Below are 24,902 nucleotides of genomic sequence, written 5' to 3' on the forward strand. Positions count from 1 at the left end.
CGAATAATACATTTCTCTCAGCTACAAAGAATGGTGCTATTTTTATTTTGCATGTGTTGAGATTATTCCAATAGAAACAGCTCTCTCCTCCAACCCCCGTGGCTCTTCCCAAAGCTGTTGCTGTGTGTCCACAGTCTTGATTGACAGTGTGTCTCTCTCCCCGCAGCCGAGCTGTCATTCCGATGGATCCTCAATGAGTTCCCCACCTTCATCCCGCTGGACCAGCGGCGCTTTGTCTCCCAGTCCAACGGGAACCTGTACATCTCCAAGGTGGACTCGTCAGACACCGGCAACTACTCCTGCATCGCGTCCAGCCCGTCCATCTCCAAGAGCGTGTTCTCCAACTACATCCCTCTGGTGCCTCAGGCTGAACGTTAGTACCTCACTTCCTACCATTGTCTTTTCCACGTGCTTGTTTCTGACCTGAACGTGAATGACGATCACAGTGAAGCAGTGGTTTCTGGTTTCATCACTTTTACAGCCAGTGATTTAATATGATGCACATAAAGGCCCAAGTTCAAATCAAGGTCGGTTTAATCATCTTGTACCAGATTGATGACAGAGTGATACTTGAGCTGCAATAATAATCTCTTGTAATCTTGTATCCTGTAATAACATGTATAATGTGCTGTATTAATGCAGTGTATAACATTGATAGTAACTCACTGTTCGCTAAACTCTGTATTGATCATTTTACTCCCAGGATCTAAGTTCATGTAAAGACGGAGACAGCGTTTGTTTTAAAGAACGAACTGTAACATTAACAGCCTCAGAGACAAGAAACTACAACTTTGTGCTTATGATTGTTACGACATAAATGTTGTGTTTACAGAAACTACTGCAATATTTACTATGAGAAAACGAGGCAGCAGCTATTTTAACAATCTCCCCAGGGACCTTGCATCAGATGCTTATTTTCACTGTCATCATGATTTACCTGTGGCAAGTGCATCTTTAGCAGTAGAACACAAAAGAACACAAGCTTGAGTGTCGTGTCTCCGAGCCGAGCAGTTGTTCATGCTTTCTCATGCATGGGAGTATTATGGGATGCCTTTTGGGTATGAAGCGACCCGTACTTTGTGTTTTAACTAGTTTTTGTGTCTGCGTGTGTGTAGTTTTGCCTTTTTTTTAGCCTTTTGCGAAGGTTTTTGGAGTGTGATAGCATTTGTCATAATGAGTTATATTTACATGAACTTCATATTACAGTTTATAACCCTATCTTTTTTGCTATATCTTATGTGTTGGGATTAGGGTTTAAGCATAAAAACACGTTGGCTTTAGAGAGCAAAAAAGTGTTTTTAATTGTTTCCTTTAATTTTAAAATATGTATGTGAACAACACAGGAAACACTGAGCTCACATTTTGTCGTTGGCGCCATTTTCCTGCTTTCTGTCTAAAATGGAAACCATCCGACACTGAAAATCTCTGGTTCGTGAAGTGAACTGTGTTCAGCATCACCTGCTGTGGTAACTGTCATCTTCAGTACACAATTTACAGAGAGGTTGAGACGCCAGGAAATCAAAGACACTCTTGGAAATGACACAGTATGTTGCCCAGTGTGGACTCACCCACTTACACACCACAGACAGAATCAACTTTACAGGTTATGACGAAACATGCCCACTGAGACTGCAAGAAACAAGCACAGTGCACATTACGAAAACACCCTGATGACCCGTGTTATTTTCATACCACCGTTTGTTTCAGGATTAGCAGCTGGAAGTGGGAGCATGAGTGATAATACAAATACGATGTTGTTATTCCTCTCAGGTCCCATCAGGAAGTACCCTGCTGACCTCAACGTCAAGTTCCCAGACACCACAGCTCTGGTCGGGCAGAATATCACCTTGGAGTGCTTCGCTCTGGGAAAGTAAGAGAAATGAACAAGTCTATTCTTCTCTCTCAGGAATAAAACTACGAGGAAATGTCCCCCTGTTATGAGTTTATTCAAACGATATGCTAGACACAGTCTGTTCTCATGAATGTTGTAAATATTATCTTGTTGTTATGTCTTCTGTTACACTTGACATCTATTGCACCTCTGTCCGTCATGGGAGAGGGATCCCAGAGGAAGATTCTTTGGCTCAGAATGGTCTTTATCAGATTTGTGAATATGGGATAAACTAATAACATTTGATTGATTTATTGATTGATTTAAATGATGCAGCATGTTTACAGATTATTGACAACATAAACATAATATTTTTTAATAATCAGAATTTTATCCATCTCTTAAGAAAAACATATTTGTCAACTGTAGCTAACCCACTTTTAGACCCGCTGCCTTCCCACTGAGCTAAAATAATTAAAGTCACGGAGTGGTGATGACCGGAGTGCAGTGATTCATAAGTATCACAAGAATCAGGCCTTATTATGTTTTGTCTCTTTTTCCTTTGTCCTTCTCAGCCCTGTTCCTGAGATCCACTGGAAAAAGCTGGAGGGGACAATGCCGCCCAATCGTGAGAAGGCAGGGGCTCATCTGCACCTGTACAATGTGCAGTATGAAGATGGCGGCACGTATCAGTGCGAGGCGGTGAACTCGAGAGGGAAAGACTACCACACCGCCCGTGTGTCTGTAGAAGGTAAGAATCTGAATTGATAAAAGTCTTATTCAGCCTGATTAATTCTCTGTGAGGCTTTCTGTGTGGATTTGACTCCCCAGCCTTATTCTCTTATCACTACCTACTACTTTTTCCTCAGTATTTTCTTTTTTTAGAAATGACGCCTACTTTAATTCCGTGAATATCACCCCGTGTCATATATTATGCAGCAGCTTTGTAGTTTTCTCCCTCTAACTGTTGACTTTCCTCATTTGCAGCTTTCCCTGAGTGGGTAGAGCACATCAGCAGCACAGAGAGAGACCTCCACAGCGAGTACACCATGTCCTGCGAAGCCAGCGGCAAACCCAAACCACACATCCACTGGCTGAAAAACGGAGAGCCGGTAATATTCAAACTCATAGATCTTTGTTTTCCTAAAATGGAATAATTTAGCTTCAGCTATAAAAAAAAAGAAAGTCTGAGCTCCCTCTGCAGCTCGGTCTGTTAAGAACCTGTGTGCATCTCAGGGTTGGTACAGTCGCACAGCGGTGACAGGAAGCTGGCACTGCGGGTACGCATGGTGTCAGGAGAAGGTAGCTGTTGTCATTGAGCCGGTGCCAGCGTGGGCTGTGTAGCGCTCCATACAAACAACTTGTCATCAGGACAGAAAAACACCCAATAAAGTTGCAGCTGGTGACAGCAGAGTGGGGGGGGAGGCTGCTGGATACATCATTAGGTATTAATGAGACCCCCTCCCAGTCCAGCTAATCCTCATCTGTAGCTCTGTGCATGTCAACAATCAGCTGTTTGATTTTCCTAAACTGCTGGGAAACCGTGAAAAATGTAGAATGATGATTTTTCAACAACTCCGGTTGTTTCCCACAGCTCGACAGGAAAGAGATGAAGTTCAGCAGCCTGATGTTTGTTGACTCGGGGATGTACCAGTGCATAGCCCAGAATCGCCACGGAGTCATATATGCCAACGCGGAGCTGCGTGTGTTCGGTGAGTCAAACTTCGGCTGCCGCTCAAATGGCTGCGTCAGAGATTCAAAAGGTCACGTCTCATTAGGACTTTTGCAAAACTGTCTTTGGTCATTCAAAGTAGCGTGCACTAACTCGCCTCTCTAAAAAGTGTCCTAAATCAATGCAAGCCTGCAGTCAAGGCATATTCTACTGAGCGTGTGATAAATTTTTATTTTATTTTTATTTGCCTTTATTTAACCAGGTCGGTCCCGTTGAGATACAATGACCTCTTTTCCAAGGGAAGCCTGGCCAAGACAGCAGCATACAAAAAATGTCAACAGTCACAAGACACACAAAAATCACATAACACAGATCAAATAAGATAAGTTCCCTGTTCCCTTAAGATAAGGCAACAGGACTAAAGCTCGGATTCCCACCAAAACAAGAACAAGTGCGGTATGAAGCCGCTCCAATTTCTCTCACACGAGTCTTCAAAGTTTCAAGGTTTATGAGCTCCTTTAACTTAAGAGTTTTTTGTAGTGCATTCCAAGCAGCAGGTGCAGCGAACTTAAAACAGTGCTTACCAAATTCAGTGTTTACTTTGGGCATAACTAATAAATAAAGCTCATTTGAACGTAAGCTGTAATTGCTCTGGGATTTAAAGATGTACTTACATAAGTAGTGGGGGAGCAGACCCAAGATAGCTTTATAAATAAAAATATGCCAATGTATAAGGCGGCGTGCTGCCAGAGATGGCCACTCAACTCGAGCATATAAGATGCAGCGGTGAGTGAGGGCTTTACAACCAGTGACAAACCTTAAGGCACCATGATATACAGTGTCTAGAGAGCGCAGACAGTTATATGGGGCATTCATATACAAGAGATCACTGTAATCAAGTACAGGGAGGAAAGTGGTAGCGATCAACTTTTTTCTGGTAAAAAAAGAAAAACAAGATTTGTGACAGAAGAAGAATCCCAGTTTCACTCTTAATATTTTTACCAGATTTGCTACATGTGGTTTAAAAGAAAGTCGATCATCAATTAAAATGCCGAGATACTAATAATCTATCATACTGTCCTGTCTCAGCCTGTGCGCCCACGTTTGAACACAACCCAGTGAAGAGGGTCCTGGTGGCCAAAAACGGCCGGGTGGTGATCCAGTGTCGACCGAAAGCTGCTCCGAAGCCGAACTTCTCCTGGAGCAAAGACACGGAGCTGATCTCCAACTCTACCAGGTGATCAGTCTCTTTATGTGGTGGCACTCTTCCTTTTCCTTTCATCCCTCCGTCACACCATCCATCCGTCAATCCATCCATTTATTGTCTTGCACATATCCGAGCGCGGGTCGCGGAGGTGGTCGACCGAGTGGGTTATTCCAGACATCCCAGTCCCTTGACCTTGACCCATGGAGCTTCCCGGGCCCGGTCGAGCAACGGGGAACGGTGCTGAGGTCACCGGGGAGTTGGCAAAGCCTCTTCCTTTTGTCCTGTGCACCATTGTCATAATATAGAGGCTGGTCTGTCAGTTTTTCAAGTTTTTAATGCAAATATCAAAGTTTGTCTGCATCTGTGAGACACATCTGGGTCAAATTAACACAAAGACATGTGTCTGAGCACCGACTACTGGTAAGACACGTACAGTAGTGATTTGGGGATCTCTATAAGCCGTAGATCTCCTGTGCACTCAGTCTTTAGGGTTGTTGCTTCGTCAGTGACGTGCGCTGCTCTGCTGTCAGCCGCTGACGTTAAGCTCATTCCGCAGCGCGTCAGCCTGGTCAGACTGGATGTGCAAACCACCCCCCCGTCTCATGCTCCTCGCTGAAAAAGAAGAAGACGCCTAATCTGGGAGCTCCAGGACCTCCCAGCCCCTCTCACACCCCCGTTCCCGACTCGCACAGAGGAGGAGCAGCAGCCAAATGACTCTGCAGCATATGCCTCCTAATGCTCTGTATGGCTGCTGTTTGCGTGAGAGTGTATGTGGCGGCGGGGCAGCTGGCACGACGCTGTTTGTCATGCATGAATATGAAATATGCAGAGAAGAGAAATGAATCAAACATCTCCTCTCTGCCTTTAGCGCATTTTTAATGTTGCTTCTCGCTGAGTAGTTTCAACTTCTTTTGCTTTTTTATATTTCTTAGAAAAACCTTACATCTGTTGGAGAACTGGTAGAGCTCTTTCATACATTTTCATCATCCACGCATCCACAGGATAACATGCGCTGGACTTTTGACCCTCGTATTGTGCTGAATATTTAATACCGTATAGGTTTTTTTTCTCCTCGGCGTGTGAGGAATTAATCCTGGTTTCTCCTCAGGGTGTTCATCTGGGAGGACGGGAGCCTGGAGATCCTCAACGTGACGCGGGCAGATGAAGGCCGGTACACCTGCTTCGCCGAGAACGACCGGGGCAAGGCCAACAGCACGGGCGCTCTGCTGGTTACAGGCAAGTTCCAGCTAATGAACTGCTCCAAATTAATAACTCTCTCCGTGCCCTCTTTTTTCAAATCTTTCTTTCAGGAGGACTGATGTCGGCCTTGCCTGGCTATCACTCCTGTGCCGACCTCCAAATGTCTGCTGATGAATTGCGTGGCTCTGATCAGAGTGACAGTCCACAGGCTACTGGTGGATATTTAGTCGTTCCCCAAGGGCAGAGTGGAGGGGAAGGGAGGGGATCACTTTAGATCAGATGTTATGAGACATGGACTCAGACTTCATCCTGCTCAGTGAGAAATGAGACGAGAAGATGAGTTATGAACATGTTGACATAGTTTTATTGAAAGTACAAATAATAACACTGGCTGCGGGTTCTTTATCTTGTCAGTTATTCAGACGCACACAATCTCAGCTGTCAAACATTTTTAGGCTTTTACATTTGATGTCTGGATAGAGATGGAAGTGCAGCTCTTTTCTGCCCTCTACTGGGCATTTGTATGTATTATATGGAGACAGCCATATGACTGCTCTATGTTCCTATTTTCATATGAGCTGTTTTCCTGTAACTTCCTTTTGCAGTTAAACAAATTTCTCACCTCTGCCTCATAATCATCATTACATAATTTATTACTTCTGGCTGCAGCTATGTTATTGTGAGAATTAGAGGTTATTCTTTTTTTTACATTCTTTTACACTTTCCTTGCCTTTTGTTCCCACATTAGCTTAGAAACTTACTAAGAAACCATACAATATGTTAGTTGAAGTAAAAATTAAATAATTATTATCATAAATCAATCTGAATGAATGAATGCAATTTTTAATCTAGGAAATAACAATCAAAATATAGAAATTCAAATGAAATAATCACATGATAATAGAACTTTAATAATTAATAATATAATTACCAAAAATGTAAATAGTACTTCAAATTAAAACCTCTTTGAAGCACAATGTTAAATCTACACTAACAGCAGATAACAAAAATAAGACAGCAAATTCTTTCAACAACCATGTATAAAAAGAAACGACCTCGAAGATGAGTGTCTCATTTGTCCTGTAGCATCTTTAACTTTGCTGTTGAATCAACCCCAGCAGCCAACACAGGCTTTTGGAGCAATCGGTGACTTCCAGACAAACATTCCTCTTCTACAGGAAAGAAGAATAAGGAGGCAAGGCAATGCTGCCCAAGGATTCTCTCCGTATTGTTTGATGTCCTGCTAATACTCCAAAGACGGATGTTCTTTGCACACGGTGTCAGCACGATGTTTAAAACCTGAGGTGTTGTCCAGCAATCATGCACAGGAGGACAGGGCCGAGACACGCATGTTGTGTTTCTCCCTCGTCATCACCGATCTCCTCATCCTCCTCCTGTTCTTCCTCAGACTCCACAAAGATCACCCTGGCACCGGCCAACGCTGACGTTAAAGTGGGAGAGAACACCTTGATGCAGTGCGGCGCGTCGCACGACTCCTCCCTGGACATCACCTTCATCTGGTCGCTGGACGGCCGCGTCATTGACCTGCACAAGGAGAGCCAGCACTATGAGCGCACACCGGTAAGACGTCATATCGGTCAGTTAGGAGAAATCACCCCCCCCCTCTTTTCCCCTCAATGTCGCTGCTCCTGCCTGGAGGTCATCCACGTTAACTCATATTTGAGGTTTTGGTTGATGTCGGAAAAAGGAAAAGTATGTCCTGCTGTCAATGGATAGGTCTCTAAAAGCCAATTTCACATTCCTCCTCTAAATGGATTGTATATCAGTTTAATAACCAATTTCCTCGAACATCCATTATTGTTGACGTGACCTGCTCTTTCTTGTAGGGCAGCTCTGACCATAAACCGGTGGTTAGCATTTCTTATTTGTCACTCTGCCCGCTCAGCAAACACCATATTATGATTATGATGGATGATCCCCCTGTTTTTGTACACAAGGACTTTCCCCTTTAAAAAACAAAAACAGGGTCCACTTCAAATTCATACTCTTTTTGTGGTTTTAGCAAAACCAGTTTCAGCCTCAAATGGGGAGTTGAATGCAGTCATGTAATAATGTACGTTTATGTGATGGTTTTTACCTTTTCTTTAATGAAAGTGATGTCCGGAAAACAAACACTGTGTGCGGAGATTAACATTTCTTCACAGAAAAAGAGATGATAGCTCTTTAGCTGCAGTTCATATGCAGCTCCCTCTAATTGGCTGCTTAATGCTGATATCTCAGTCTCTCTGATGTTGCAGGTGTCTGAAATAATGATGTCCTGTTCCATATTTCAAGATGAGTTTCAGGCTGAGAGAGAAAACTCATCTGATGTGATCATTCCCTGTTCCCCTGTAGCCTTGTCTGCTTAATTAACTGTTGAATATATTTTGTTGTTTTCTGCAGAACGGGAGCTCGAACGGCGAGCTGCTGATCAAACACACCCAGCTGAAGCACGCCGGACGATACAGCTGCACTGCGCAGACCACCGTCGACAACATCACCGCCTCTGCCCACCTGGTTGTCAGGGGTGAGTCTTGATTGGTGCAATTCTATAAATATTCAACTACAGCCATATGCACATGAACACATATTTTCTCCGTCTAACCCGAAACAGTGGGCTCCTACATGAACACATGAGTTTCTTCCGGAATTAATTAAAGTTATTTTCTGTATTTTGCTTTTCACTCACATCACACGTCCAATGAAACAGATTAGTTTAGGTGCCAAACTGTAAAATGATACCTCAGAATATTTAGATATTCTTATTTTACATTGTTCTTTATTTTATGGCGGGGCCAATCTGGTTTGCAGCGTTGCCTCCCACAAGAAGGATCCTGGTTTAAATCCCAGTTTGGCCGGGGCCTGTTTGTGTGGACAGCCTCTCAGACCTGGTGTTAACAACTCAGACCACATTAGGAGGTGGTCTTTGACATATGTGAACGCAAATCCATTTTGGGTCACATATGAAAGACCAACTACTGACCTCCACTGACCCCTGATGCGCTTTTCAGTGTGCCTATGGTGCATGCATTGATTTGTTTGTGGTCGCTGCTACGGTGAAATCAGAAAACATCTGTAAACTCAGACTGGATTAAAAGAGCATAATTAGGTCTTTGTAAACAGAAATGACTTACGTGACTATTTGAAGGAGGAGTGGTCACAATTTAATGTTCCAGAGATATACTTTATAGATTTGAGGCCAAGTTTCCGGGGTGAAACACACGACACATGACTTTTAAAATAATTCCACGGTGCGTCACACAAATATTCCTGAATAACTCATTAAAAACTTCTCCAGCTGTTATTATCAGACCATTCCATGCAGCTGGAAAGTGCGTTATTGTGTGTGCGCGTGTGTGCATGTGTGTTGGTGCGCGTGTGAAAAAGTGGCAAAGTTCGACAGTGCATGTTTGAAGAGGAGTAAATCTCTCCAGAGGAACCAGACCGTGGCCTGTTTTGCTGGATAATCTGTCAACCCCGAGACACCACATGAGGGAAAGAGAGAGCGAGAGAGAGAGAGAAAGGTCTGGAAAAGCTATGGAGGGAAATAGCTTGTGTCTTTTTGCAGGAGCCAGAGACACAACTATCTACCACTACCACCTAGAAAAGGTCAAACTAACTTTTCAGGCTGTCTGCATTTGATGATCCATTAAACACCAATAAAAGGCTTCTACAGCCTTCTGCTGGTGCCTGACCCGTGTTGGTACATTGCAAATGATCTCATATTTGTCATAAAGTGGTGTGAGCTTCAAAAAGAAACTGAAAAGTTTTTGCATTATGTTTTTACTTTCTCAGCCAATAACAAACTACTGCTGGGGCTGCATTGTTAGACACTGTTGTAGACTTGATTATACTCAACAGAACAAGAAGAGCTGCTGTGCCACAGAGAAGTGTGATGAATTGAGTTTCAGCTTCCATTCATCTTCATTATAACTCATACAGAGGTTTTAGTCCACCTCCAGTGGCCGGGGGTTCGATTCCGACCCGGCCCTTTGCTGTGTGTCTTCCATGCTCTCCCTTCCCATATCGTGTTCACTGCCCTAACGAAGGGGAGGAGGACTCTTGCACAAAAAAAGAGTCCCTCGGTCAAATCTTTGCAAAAGTGCGACCATGTTGGACTTTGCTCAGTGCAGAATGATTCCTCATTTTCTGCACTAGAGAAGACGACAAAGAAAGGACAGTTTTTTAATGTACAGTTCAACTTATGCCTGTAATTCTTACTATCCTGTCAATAAAAGAGAAAATACCCCCCTCAGAAAAAAACCACATAGATATGTTCTAAACAGAGTAGAGAGTGTTGGTACATGTATAATGCATTGCAATGAGACTTGACTTAAATGTGTTGGGACATCTCTCTCACCACAGTCATTTGAAAGGGAGTGCTGTTGATCTCAGCTCTTGTTCTACCAAATCAACACTGCCACACTTCCGCAGCGCTCTGTCTGTCATTTCACCTCCTGGATGATTCACCATTTGTTACCCCACCCCTCTGACTCCTGCTGACTGAGAGCTTGCCTTACAGCCCCCCCCTTCGCTCCTCGGAACAGGCCCGGTGTTGGCGGACAAAGGCTGTCTTCAGATAGGAACCCAGGAAGCGTAGCAGTGATCTGGTTCGCCAGTGATCCTTGTTGTGCCCTGGCTGTGCTGCCTATAGCCGCCCCTGCTTTAAGAAGCAGGTGCTGACAGATGGCCAGGTGAAGGCGCGGTGGCCAACTCTGTGACGTGTCTCCCCTCCGAGTGTAACCGAAAGCACAGGAGGGCCGTGGGCCGCTGTAGATGGAGAGCCAAGTGCCAGAAGTCCAGGGCGCAGCGAGGGAGGGATGAAAGATGGCTATTTATCAGAGTAAATGAGGAAGCAGATCGGCTTCAGGAGATCGTCCCAGCTAAAAACACAGCTCTGCACCTGTAGCTTGTTATTAGTAGGGATTTGTGATGAGAGGAGAGGTCCTCTTTCTCCATAGTATGGTTTTGTGTGTGTTTTTGTAGCATTATGTTTCAGTCCTGCCTGAACAGTGTTGAAATGTGGCCGGGTTAACTTAAGTGCCTGTGAGTCAGGAGAACTTTTCATTAACTTCGTTCATTTGATTGTTGTCGATTTGTCATTTTCTAACCATGTAATTTCAATTTGAATATCATATAGGTGAGAGAAGAGGAATCCTGCACACTGTCCTGTACTTGCAAAAGAGATGAATGCCCACGGTACCCAAACATTGTACACTTAATAAAGTTTTTTGGGACAGGACAGTGTGCAGGATTCCTCTTCTCTCCCCTGCATGTGCTTTTTCTCCTGCACACCTCTCCACTGTATTTTTGAAGGTGTGCATTGGCCTTTTCAATGTTGTTTTAATTGCAAACATATACAATACTTTTTCACAGTTTATATTTATTTAGCATTGTACATATTTCTATATATGTCTTAAACTGGAGTGCTAAGAGTTCATCCAAACAAACTTTTGTACAGACACAGAGAATCAGCACACTATTTAATACCATGGGCTGAATCGTAAACTTGACTTTTCACAAGTTGCTATGCTTTACCCTACACCTCTTAAAGGAGAGGGGAAGCTTAAGGCCTGTCCAGCTTTAGTTGTCTAATCGCCTTATTTGTCTCATATCCGTGGCTCGGAAAAAATAATCTTGGCTGATTTGTGGGGTTTGTGGGTTGGGAGGCTCAACCCAACACAGTCTGTGTTTTCTATTAGACTATTTTATGTTCCAGAGGTAGAACCGAGAGGAGCAGGCGAGAGACCAAGAAAGACACGCTGGATTCAAAAGATCTCGCTTAAGCTTCAGTTTATATAAGTTAGCGGGGGTCTGAGCTCTAAGGGCTTTAATCCATCATCTTTGCTGACGTCTGTTAAAGAAGTCGGTAAAAAGACCATGTTTAAAAGCTCTGATATGTTTCATATGCATCATCTTGGAGACTGGTGTTGAATTACAAAGTTGTAACACAGCTCAGGACTTTGGACAAGAATTCCCCTCTGAGCTTAATTTAAAAATCTTTCAAGAAAAACTGTACCGTCTTTCTCTTTTTCAACAACCCGTGCGAGGAGCGTGTTCGCAGTTTCCCTGAGGAACAAGTCAAAGTGGAAATTCATTAAATTCCTCCTTCAATCCTGCAGCCGCACTGGAGTTCATTTCTGATCGCATAACACTGACTCGTCTCTTTGCTCTACCTTAGGTCCCCCGGGGGCCCCAGGTGGGTTGCGAGTGGTGAACCAAACCGACAAGAGTATGACGCTGCAGTGGAGCCGAGGGGCAGACAACCACAGCCCCATCTCCAGATACACCATCCAGTACAGGGATTTCCTCCAGAACGACGTCTGGAAGAACGCCACTACATGTGAGAGCTCCATATGTTTATATAGTCAAATAAACACTGGTGCCTTAATGCTGAGTTGACAAAGTGATGCTGCTGACCTACATGGTGGTGAACGTCTCTTAGAAACGTTCTTTACCAAGGGCATTAACATAGGAATGGATTCCGAAAGTGGCATTTAATTATTGATTTAACGGGTTTTTTTGACAGAGCAACATATGCTGCACTTCTTTTCTTAGACCGTCGCACTGTTCGGACTGTTTGTATTGTTTTGCTTTGTTTTGTTTGTTTTGTGATGTGTATTCTGTGTAAGCACACTGAGAGCCACTTTACCGAGTCAAATTCCCTGTTTGTGCAAACTTACTTGGCCAATAAACCGGATTCTGACATGTTCAAGCTGCTGTAACCCTGACATTTTGCCGCCGTAAAACCAAACCGTGAATCTCTCTGCAGCTCCTGCGGAGGTAGAGGGGAACACAGAGACTGCTACCGTGGTGGATCTGCTCCCCTGGACCGAGTATGAGTTCAGGGTGATTGCCATCAACACCCTGGGGACAGGAGATCCGAGCAGCTCGTCCCCCAAACACACGACCCTGGAAGCAAGTAAGACTGTGTCCCGACTCAAGTCCAGTGTGCGGTACACAAGATTTGTGGGAGTAACTTGAAAGGTCACGGAAAACGTGGTAGCACAGTCCAGCTTTCCGTTCTAATATTTACTCGCCATCAATCTATTATAGCCGTGTTTACTTATGTTACGTAGCGCTGTAGGAATGAGTCAGCAGAAAAGCCACCGTGCTGCACTTCCTACGGCACCAGCGTTCTGCCAAGCTCACCACACAAACCGCTACAAATGAGCACTTTGCTGAAACTCTATACTGATATTCAATTATAAAATGGAAATCACAGGCCTACAGTAACCTCTCTTAAAAAAAGAATCACCGAGTCTCGAAGTGAGCTTCGAGACTCGAGGCAAAACAAAAAAGAAGCTTAGCCCCTCCATCCCCTTCCCCCCCGGTGGCAACGTTCCCACATGGACATCAAGGTGTTGCGTTTGGCACGGGGGGGAAGACATTGATATTGTGTTTGCAGAGGAAGGATGTTTCAGTAGCGCTGCCAGGGAGAGGTTACAGCCTGTGTGGGTTGGCGTTGCTTGTGTGGATTCTCGGCATGTGGCTTGAGGGTTTTTGCTTTTGCTGTCTCATTGTAGTTCCTGTGGTGGCGCCCTCGGACATCGGCGGGGGTGGAGGGACCAGCAGAGAGCTGACCATCACGTGGACGGTAGGTCTGGACTTCCCACAGGGCACAGGGGTAAAAAGGTTATGGAAAAGTACGCTGCTGCTGCAACATGCCCAACCAAATTAAGTTACCAGAGGAAAAACCTTATTCAATTTCTAATAACGATGATTGATAATGAACTTTATTGTTTCTTTTAAAAAAAGGAAAAAATTGAATGTCACTCAGTTGAGCTCATACCTCATACCAAGCTGCACCACATTGCACCCACTCATAGATATCAGTTCCCTTAAAGTGTGAGATTTCTTTCATCAAGATCCCTGAATTATTCCCTGGGAATGTTAACAAAATAATCCTGGCTCTGCTGTCTGATCTGGATCCATTCCAACATTGAATGGGTTCTTTTCTTACTCATACCACAGCCCTGCACTAAGTTTCATTCAGCTGATTAGAAGAAGTGGGGTTGGTGAGAGGGAGGTGTGAACAGGACATTGAGTAAGTCTTCCTCAATCAACTTGATTGATTTCAACTGGAAAGGATTTGGAACATTTTATCCAAGCAGCCAATTACAGGGCTGTAAGTTTGACAATACAAATAAAAGGTAGAGCAGGATACAACAAATTAAAGCTATGACACTTCAAATACAGATTTACAGGAAGCCGAAGGTTTCTGTTGCAGCACTTTACATCATCAGATCAGAGACGGGGCAGACAACTGTCAAACCACACGGCGCATGTAGAGGAAATGAAGGATGAGCGATCAAACAAAACAATCACTATCACACAAACATCAGTAAGTGGACGGAAACGTTATCCTGCACTCTCCTGCTGCAGCCGCTGATAAATAAGCTCTCATGGCTAAATTGCCTTTCGTTTGGCCGAGGCAGAGACGTTCGATTCCAGAGCAGCTGGAGGATGAGGCAAGCGATGTGTTCAGGGGTTAGCGCTGCCTAATGCAGGCACGTCTAAGGAGACATATGGCGCTATGATAAAACAAGAGTGCCAGCAGAGGAAATGAGGCAGAAGGAGATATTAGGAGGGTAGAGCCAGCAAAGTGTCCCAACTCAGTGTATATAAATCACAGAATGCAGTGATTTTACTTTGCTGGACTTGGCCCTTTGGGTTCTGCTGTTAATCCGAGTTTATAGCATAAGTGGTTGATGAAGTGGGGTGAAATCTGACAGGATGGACGTAGTAGTCGCAGAAACGTCTGTATGTGGAACTCGTATCTTGAGAACCGTTCCTCTTATCGCCTTCACCCTTGACATGTGTGTCCGTTACAGCCCAAGGAAGTGCAGTGTTGAATTTGGTGCGTTTTGGGCTCTTGATGAGTTCAGTTGAATAAAGAGCCAAACAGCGCCTTACAGTTAGTGGGGGCGGGGCTTAACAGGCAGTCTGCAGACCATGAAACATGTTTTCTTCTACGTTCTCGAAAAAACTAAGTGGCGGCAAATGAACAGTAATATCAGTTCCATCAGATCCTTTTGGTACATTTCACCATGTCGGTGCTGATCTTCATTATGTCAACGACCTTTGTAGAATCACTTCCTCTGTAGCAAGTTGTCTTCAAAGTAAAAGCACAACATCCATTTTGTCGCTGCAACTTTTATACTGAACAGAATAACAGGGCTTTTATTTTTGAAATGTTGTGAACTTGAGTCAGAAGATTGTGTCGATTTTTTTATATAAACTTATATAAAGAAACCACACCTGAACAGTAAATAAAGCAAATTCAGTTTAATGAAAAACATTTGCACTTGTCAAGAGTTCCAGGGTTGAGAGTTGTGTTCATTTGTGATGTTTTCCTTTTCTCACCAGCCGGTGCAGCCACAGTATTACTACGGTTCCAACTTTGGCTACATCGTGGCCTTTAAACCTCAAGATGACAACCAGTGGAGGAGGGTGATAGTGCCCGACCCCCAGGCCAGCCGCTACGTCCACAAAGAGTCGTCCATCGTCCCATTGACCAAGTTCCAGGTCAAAGTCAAAGCGTTCAACAGCGAAGGAGAGGGACCCTACAGCCTCACAGCCACCATTTACTCCGCGCTGGATGGTGAGCAGCTCCTTCTCCACACTGAAGTGCAGCGTGTCCAAATAATCTCACCACAGTGTCACAGATCGACCCGATCCTGTTTGTCCTCAGTATCTTGCAGAGAATGGATGAATTCCTCAGTATGCCAACACTCTGCCATTTCAATCTGTCAGTGTCAGCTACTCATCACCACCCGGGTTTTCAATGGGAGTGGGAGCCATTTGATAGCAGCTCTTGTGTATAGTTGTCAGGAATTTTAATACCCCCTTGAAAAGTGAACCTATCTTATCCTCTTTCTCTTTCCTTGCGGGGGGATTATCAGGATCTATCTAGCATGAACCAGAAAGCTGATAATTCGCCCAAGGATGCAAAGCATTTAGCCTATTTATTAACTTCCACTGACAGACAGTTAAGATAACCACTGGCACCCCACACGTGATGGGCTGTGCCCCGTTGCCATGGTATCGCACTCTGGGAACGCTTGAGCGTGTAGCCAAGCCTGCAAAGCATGCGTGTGTGACTGTTATAATTTGTGCGCGTCCTTGTTTGTGTATTTCTGTTTTAAACACAATGACAGTATGTGACGGCTCAAGGCTCGGTGCGACAATCTGACATTCAAGGACAGTTTCACACAGTGTGTCACCATTATTCACGGAATAGTGCACGATGGCCTAGTGAGGAATGTGGGCCGAGATGGATTTCTCTCATTTCACTTGTTCCTTACTGTGATTTATTCACCTTACATGAAATGATGCATAAGCACCACTGACTAAAAATGGCGTTCATAAAGCCAATAGACACAAAGCAGGAAGTGCTAGATAGTTTATGTTCAAAGTAATGGATCCATTAGCTTGTGTGGTGCACAGGTCGATATCTGACTAAACATATTCATGCATTTAAAATATGCTGCCTTTGAGTTTTATCCGTGCAATGCAAGATGAAGGGTGAGTCCTTGAAGTGCTCTCTCAGTAAATAACCTATTAATCACACTGTATTCTGTCTCCTCAGCTCCATCCGAAGCTCCTGTGAGTGTCAGCGGCAAAGCTCTCTCTGCAGTAGATGCCATGGTGGGGTGGCGGCCACTCTCACAAAGCAATATAGAGGGATACCAGGTCAGCAAAGTTGTACTGATGCATGCTGGGGGGGGGGGATTTCCAATGTGAAAGACGTACTGGAGCCGTTTTGTACTCCAGATAATGCCCTGTCATGTCAATTGGGTGCTGACATTTCCTGGAGGTTGCCTTTCACATATGTAGACCGTAGCAGGAGGTCGGACGAGTTCACATCAACAGGAAGGTGTGTTCTGGTGAGGGGGGGCGCCTGGGTGGAATAGGCAGGAGGCAGGACATGGCCTATTAATTACGCCGTGTTCGAATGTTGGGCCTCATCAAAAAATCTCAAATTCTGTTGTCTTTCCCAGTAGACATCTTCATCTTCTAAGAGTAACGACCCCAGAAATATTTATATTCGTCCCCTCCGGACTTAATCCTGCTTGTTTCTTACATACTGTCAGTATGCTAGGAGGAGGATAAACTCTGGAAAATGTCCAGAGCAACATTTGCAGTTTTACATAGAGCCCCTTGGGACAATTTCAGGAGAGAAACCGAAGTTCAGTGCCTGTCTGATAGCAGCTTATGGCTCAAGCTATGGAGCATCCAAAAATATGTTATTAAGTCATCCATGAGTAGAACCTTCGTACCGCCTAGATTCTATAAATTAGTTATTTTTTATTTTATTTTAAGTTTTTCTGTTTCACTTGCACTTTGCGTTTCATGACATATGACCCTTCTGCATCACTCCACTATAGTGCTCAGTTCTTCTGACACTATCCCACCCATCTCACCTCTGTCCTTGTGTTTGCCAGGTGAAGTACTGGAGGAAGCTTGAAGACGGTGAGGGCGGGGCTCAGAGGGTGGTGGTGCCAAGCAAGGAGAACCACACCAAGTTGGAGGGTATGAAGCCCAGCTCCGTTTACCTCATTGAGGTCAGGGGCTACAACTCTGCAGGCTTCGGGCCGCCCAGCGAACACATCCAGATCCACACCAAGAGAGCCCGTATGTCCTGCCATTTGTCGTATTAAACAGCCCTATCTGCGGTAAAAACAACATTGCACTGTTCCGACTGCATATGAGTTGCTTGCTCTTCATTTTTGTTTTCCGTGTCTTTTACCAGCTCCCAGTCGACCGCCAAAAATAATAGGTAAAAAGTTAAAGGGCCGGTTAGTAAATATTGCCTGGGAACACGTTGAACCGCTGGAAAACGAGTCATCGATAAATGGCTACAAAGTGAGTACAGCTCAACACATACTTAAGTGCAGATGATAATCTCTCTGAAGTGAAACATCAACTGTTGGAAACTTCACATTTCTTATTTCTTACCTGTGTATTTATAAAATCTAGGTGCTGTGCTGGATTAAGGGTGACCCCAAGCAAGTCCTGTACACAACAACTAGGCTGAACATAGATCTTCCCCTGCCTCCAGGGGGAACCTATGTGGTGGAGGTCCGGGCGTTCACAGAAGGAGGAGACGGGGCACTGGCACAAATCGTCATCACAAGTAACAGAGACAGACCTCAGTGAATTTAAATGTGGTTTCATAAGTGGACTGTTGGAGGAGGTTTGCATCGAGTGCCGTTCTAGTTTATAAGAATGATTCTCTATTTCCTTTCAGTGGTACTTTCTGTTTAATGAACACTTAAATAAGTGGCCGAGTAATAAAATATCATGCCACCTTCACCGAGGTTTAGTTTCACATCAGTAGAATGAAAATGAGGAAAGCCCTCGGTTATCAAATCACATTTTAAATCCGTGGTGCTGAGGTCTCGCACCCAGACGGTTCAATCCTGGCCTGTCCTTTGCCAGTGGGATTAGACCAGATTCCGAGTTGGTGGTAGGTTATCATTTGTCACAGCTAGAGGGTTCCCATGGGCCAGAGCGGAGCTGTCACTTCAAGTTTCATACCTTTAACTGGAGGGCTAAGACGGGAAACTTAACAGTTCGTGACCAAAGCCTCGATTGCCCAGTGACTGGATCCTCACTCCGGCCGATGGCCTGATTGTGGGCTGACGGGATAGAAGAGGCCTTAAGCTCCTGTAATTGATCCTGATGAGTAGAATACCCCCCCCCCCCCCTGTGCTTTTCCTTATCCCTTATCGTTCAGTGCAGACCCAACCTGACAGCTTGATTTCACAGACCTGGGAGTTTAAGCCGTGGAGGATTTCAGATGAGGGGGGTGGGGGGGGGCATTTATGGTGAACTCCATACAGATGGGATATAATATCAAACACACGCCATATATGGTCTATAGATGGTGAGAGTTAGACATACGAGGGAGGAAGCTTTTTCCCTCAAATCAGAATAATCTTTATAGACCAACTGTAAGTGGTGTGCGGATCGATACTCAAATGTCAACACTTCTCTTATTAAAAGTTTGACATATACTTTTGCACAAAGTATCTGTATCTACACTACCACCCCTGGTTTAACTTGGCATTGGTTAAGAAAATATAAGTGGAATTGCACCTCACTACCAATTATGTGTACATACTCTCGATGTACTTAGATATTAATAAACAAACAGCTAGGAATAAGGTGAACAAAAACAGACATATAGGTTATAAGTCATGATAAAGGAATGGTAAAAAGAAAGGAGCATATACAGTATTTGATTGTTAACACTCTGTGTCTCTGTGTGCCTCTCAGATGGCGGTGTGATGGCTGCCCAGTCCCTCAGCGTACTTTCCCTGCTCCTGGCGGCCCTCCTCTGCCTGAACCTCTGAATGTAGCGCCATCTTTGTCTTCACTCCTCGTGAAGAAGACTCTTTAAGCTAGACGCCTGTTAAGGACTTTGGGACTTTCCACACTCTCTCGGCTCCACCCTACAACCCGGGACTTCGTATATTCCAACTCTTCCCCTCTGGAATTTGTTTGCAGGAATAGACCGAAAAGGAAAAAATTGGAAATGGACAAAGACATCCCTTATTTATCCACAAAAAACACCTCTTTGGAGGAGCGTCAAAAGGAGATCTGTAAACTTTTTAAATATGCCTTATATAAACGACTGCACTTATCTTTCACAGTGAGCTGTTTTTCAAATGGATCGTGGCTGAATATGTGAGCGTTACACTTTACACAGTTTGGCAGTTTAATGTCTATAACATGTTCTAATCTGTCCCACAGTGCATTCCACAGTGAAAGTAAACAAGTAGCTGCGAAGGATAAGTGAATCAGTTTATAAAACTGTCTTTGTCTCTCTTTACTTGCAGTTCAGTGGCATTTTCTTATGTTTTCTTTTCTAAATGAAGCACATACTCTGTTACAGAGATACAGTCAAAGCAAATCTCATCCTTCTACATACTTGATTTTTTTAACAAGCATCATGGAGAAGAGCTATTTATGTCATGCTGAAATAATATATCCAATAATTGATATTGTTTTGCTATCTAATATAAAATGGATGTTATGCAGAGAAATAGATTGGTTTATCTGGAATCAGTGCTTATTTACAAATCACAACATGAACTCAAGACCATATTCACACGGCAGCCATTTTCCTCTGATGTCATGCTCGGGGTGGGAATGCTCATGTGCCGTTCAAACTGAATAATTTTGAAGTTTGTGTTGCTGTGTTCCGTGTTTGAAACCTATGTCAACACAGAGAGAGGCAGCTAAAAAAACAATACATATTTCAAATCGGGCTTAAATCGTTGTCCCAGAAGTGCATTGATATCTCCGGATTATATTGTCTTTCCCATTGTATAACTGTGTTAAACAGTGATGTTAGCTAGGAAGGGGTTGGATGCTCACGTTAGCTGTAGATCAAGTGTGTTGTGTAATCTTGAAATAAGGTGCCATGTCCCTCCAGATTTTTTACGACCCATTGTCTTTCCAGTTGCTGATCAGTTAGGAAGCAGTGAAATGAAAACAGTTTGTCAGATTCTCTGTGTTTCTGTGACTTACAAACCTGGATCACAACCACACAACATTATTCAGTTCATAACAGGATTAGCCCCTCCCACCCGAATCATGCCGCCAGAGGAAAATGGCTGCTAGGTGGCTATGATCTGTTCAACCACCTTAAAGTTGTGTGCATGTTGACATTGTTACATGAGTCAATTTGAAAGGATTCAGAGGAGCTGGAGAGTGTCAGCAGGTGGAATCAATATTTGCAAAACTGAATGTAAAGCAAACCACGGGACCAGGTGAACATATCAAACATCTTGAACATGTTCTTATTCTGACTGCTGATTTACCACCTGTAGTTGTACGTGTACATCTGTGCAGTGATCAACACCTCAACATCTGGGTCAATGTCGTATCCGATGCTTAAAAAAAAACACGCTAAATTATAAGTACTTTTGTTTTGACTGTATCACGAGGACCTCGGTGGTACAAGCCAGTGCTTTGTAAAGAATGTTTGCTTTTTTTCTTTGTACATTTTCATGTTGTCTCTCATTTATGGCTTCGTGTGAGAGTCACAGTAGCGACGCTCATGCCCTCCTGTAATTGTGCAATGTCTGATTCATCCGTGGCTAACTTTGTATATTTTCCAATAAGACAACTTGCCTAGCTCCTTTAACAGTAAATCTAGTATATTTCATTTTTTCATTATCTTGTTTTAACAGAAGGTATAAGCGAAGGCATCCATGTCGGCGGAAAGAGCCAAAGGTCATGACATTGTTTTCACTCCATTATTTTAAACTTTTTTTTAACAAAGAAATATATGAACATAATCAGCTGTTGTCATTTTTTTTTGTTCATAATCAATATATGTGTATGTCCTCACTGTTAAAATGTTGATTTCCCTCAACAACAAATGCTGCGTTTTGGATTCCTACCATTCACGTGTTGTGTGACTGATGCTGGCCATGCTTCTACATTGTGACTATATCAACATCCACCACAAAGTGCTTTTGCCGGTCATTTCCTTCATGCGACAAATCGAAACAAAAAAGAAGAGTTGCCAAATGCATGAATGCCGACAACCTTGACTGACATTTGGGTCGAGGCGGCGACTCTACGCTCTGACATGCATGACATTGCAGATGAAGTGTACATTACTTTGCAACCAATCGACACCATAGCGACTTCTCAACCTCTGTGCTCCATCTGAAATACATTCCATTACTGAGTGACGTCCCTGTATGTCAGAGACGGTAGAGATCTGAGCCTAACACGGGCTTCTTTCATCTCATGTGACGTTTTAGGGTGAGTCTTTAAAGAGACAAATCCAACTAAAGGAATCTCACTTGTAAAAAGCTCAGACATGGTCTCTTGCACAAAATGGTTGGAATTTGATGGCTTCACTGGAGGCAGTGGCAGCGTGTTGGGCTGTCCAGTGCTCCGCTGGCCGAGAACGGTACATGTGAGGGCTGAAACTGGAACTTCTCATTGGCTGGATAAGGAACAATAAAAGTGTAGTTAACTATTAAATTGTTCTGCCTTTTTTTCCCTTTGTTTCACAGTGAATTGTCTGTCTCACCAGTCTTGGGGAATACTCTTACAATTATTATTGACAGCCTAAAGGAGAGTGCAGCTGACTGTGAATGCGAGAGTAATTTGGGATGAATACTGTTGAGTCAGATTTGCAGTTAAGATTCATTACCTAAGTCAATCTAGCAGTATCACATTATTAAAGTACTAATGATAACCAAATGTTGCAGTTAAGAGAAATAGACTAATATATTAAGTTTGAACAACCCTCTCTTTTGGGAATATGTCTGTGGGTGTTTTCTATGGGAACTCCGGTGTCCCACAGCCTAAAGATATGCAGATTGGGGTGAGGATAATTGGGGATTGTCAGTTGCCCATTGGTGTAAATGTTATTGTAACGCTGTCACTATATGTTGGCCCTGTAAGTATATAAACGTATTAACTGCATTATTATTAATAGCCAAATTTAGAATATATTTCTTTGAAATGTAAAACAACCGAACAAAGAAGTAGAAGAAGATTTATGTGTCGCCTTTCAAAAACAGCAGATACAATCATTTCATAATTTAGGAGTAATGGTAAAAGAATAAAATAATCTAAAGTAATAGCTAAAAAACAATTAGCCATTCAGTAAAAGTAAGTCCTGAGACGTGATCATGATCATCAGCTGAAAGTCGTCCATGAACAGAAAAGGACGAGTGATTTAGTCGACTGTGGGTCAGTGGGAGTTCACCAGTGGAGGTTCAGAACAGATTCCATGAGCTCAGCCTGAAATACTGATGTTACTGAAAGATTAAAGCAGAGACCACAGCAGAATATTTCGATCATACTTTCACTTTTATCGCTCCGAAGAAAATTCGTTGGAGTTATAAGCAGCGTTATCAAACTCAGACAGACCCTCCACTGGGATGTGGAAGAGCTGCGGGTCTCAGGTGCTTTTCGCTCTCAGGGGGGATTTGAATAAAAATCACTTGTGTCCTTTCGCTGCCGTGGGATTAAAGTATCTTTTTACGCTCCTCGAACTTCAGACTGGTTATGTGTGAAATGTTTGTAGCTGCGTTTCAGCTCTCACATATCAAACATGAGAAACTAGAGCATCGCAGATGATTTATGAGCTCCTTCCATTATAAACTCAAGCGCCCTTGTTTTGCAGGACAAAGCTATTCTTTACCGAAGCCAGAACCAAATGTATCACAGATAGTGTTTCAATCTGTCCTCCATTACAGATAAGGCCGACTCCTGGCCAGTTTTTTCATGCCGAAACAGCTGTTGGAGTTTTGTCTTCTATCAGGTATCCAGCAGACGAAGAAGTAGATTGATATCACTTCTCTTTGGTGGATTAGGTCGGAGGGAATAAATCAGATTTTAGATTCTTATTGAGCTGTAGGTCACCTCTCTGTTTCACTCAGGGGTCTTGAGGGTTATTTGCTGAGATCAGCTCACAGAGAGAACAAACGATCGAGATATATATTTATTTACCCCTGCTGTGATTTTGTTCTTGATTCAGGGGCTTATCAGTTCGAGCACATGGCCTGTGTGATAGGTCTGGTCCCAGGTGGCTGCGGGTAAGACACTTCCCCCCAAAGACACTCTCCCAATCCTGTTACCTGCGCCAAAGCCTGCTTCACTCTCCCCCCTCATTACGTTCTCCAGACTTTAAACTCATTCACTTCCGAAACATTGTCATTTTATGAAAGAGATTTTATCTAACATCACATTATAATGTAATATTACAGCTAGTATTTCATTTCCCATGATTGACGGGGAAAATGAATACATTCCTCTGACCTCCTTGTGCGTGTGTTTCTGCAGACAGGTGTGCAGTCCCGGGACAGATCGCCATATTGTCTTTGTAAATCTACACCTGTTCTCTGACAGCTCAGACAACACATAACAGACTTTTAAAGTGGTGCACGCAGCAGACTGCTTCCCCGGGAGACCTGAAACGTGACGCCCTCTCTGACATGCCTGCAATATGTCATGCTGTGTCAGGCAGTAAGGCCGCGCTGGACTCAGGCAGGAGGGCTTTACAAATGAAAGGTCTCCATGCAGATATTGTGTTACAGCTGCTGGCTTTAAGCATGTGGAACAGCCACGACCCCTTGGGACGGGTTTCACTGACATGGCGTCGCTGCAGAACCTGAGCAGAAAGTAAACTCAATTCATTAAATAGGGTTAAGACGAGGTAAAATGAAAAAGGCGCCCTGATAATGTCAATCATGATGTGGACTGTTACAAGTTTTTAACTGACTCATTTGGATCTCAGTTTGAAGGATCTGTTTCCAAGTGAAGTGTGGGGGGGGATGAGAGACCTCTGCTGGAGAGGATCTATATCACACAATGAAACCAAACTGTACACAACCAGTGGTAGAGGAAGTACTTCTACTTTATTATAGTAAAAGTAAATAGACAAAACTGTACTCAAGTGAAAGTATCTACTTTAACAATTTTACATGTGTAAAAGTAATTAAGTCCTAACTACTAAATATTATTACTTTTTTAATGTAAAAGTATATTTTGTAATATTCTCTGATGCAATGGTCCAACATGCAGTGGAATGGTGAACTTATTCAATTGGACCAATTACCCTCTCATTACTTTTAAATAAAAAAAATGACGTGAACATGTAACACAATGTAAAAATATACTTAAGTAAAGTATAGATACATGAAATGTACCTAAGTACACTTACTAGCATCTCCCCACTTCAATACAAAAATCCATACTGCAGAGATGGGGCTCATGTAAATATAAAATAACACAACCTCATCATCCTTTATCAAATTGAATAAATACAACTGAAAAAAAACACACAAAAACACATTCACTGACTGAGCTAAAAGTACAATTTCTTTAAAAAAAGATCATGGTTCAAATATTGAATTCAATGATCAAACGATTTGTCAAATAAATGGTTTGCGCCTCCTCACTATGAAGACATACAACACGAAACACCGCAAAATAATGTAAAACATCCC

The 24,902-nt window shown here is 43.3% G+C and overlaps 1 protein-coding gene across 1 annotated transcript in view; it reads left to right on the forward strand.

Annotated features, from left to right (window-relative positions):
* Positions 1–21,924, forward strand: part of cntn1a (contactin 1a) — a 41,076-nt gene extending 19,152 nt beyond the window's left edge. The window contains 18 exon segments of the mRNA XM_053426457.1: positions 167–373; positions 1,771–1,870; positions 2,407–2,582; positions 2,819–2,943; positions 3,426–3,543; positions 4,593–4,740; positions 5,819–5,946; positions 7,319–7,491; positions 8,314–8,437; positions 12,092–12,253; positions 12,683–12,832; positions 13,437–13,507; positions 15,280–15,514; positions 16,502–16,605; positions 17,358–17,547; positions 17,666–17,778; positions 17,893–18,049; positions 19,195–21,924. Of these exon segments, the coding sequence (XP_053282432.1) occupies positions 167–373; positions 1,771–1,870; positions 2,407–2,582; positions 2,819–2,943; positions 3,426–3,543; positions 4,593–4,740; positions 5,819–5,946; positions 7,319–7,491; positions 8,314–8,437; positions 12,092–12,253; positions 12,683–12,832; positions 13,437–13,507; positions 15,280–15,514; positions 16,502–16,605; positions 17,358–17,547; positions 17,666–17,778; positions 17,893–18,049; positions 19,195–19,271 (2,558 nt within the window). The 3' untranslated portion in view covers positions 19,272–21,924.
* The last annotated feature ends 2,978 nt before the right edge of the window (positions 21,925–24,902 follow it).

Source organism: Pleuronectes platessa, chromosome 7 (assembly GCF_947347685.1).
Source record: "Pleuronectes platessa chromosome 7, fPlePla1.1, whole genome shotgun sequence".
NCBI lineage: Eukaryota > Metazoa > Chordata > Actinopteri > Pleuronectiformes > Pleuronectidae > Pleuronectes > Pleuronectes platessa.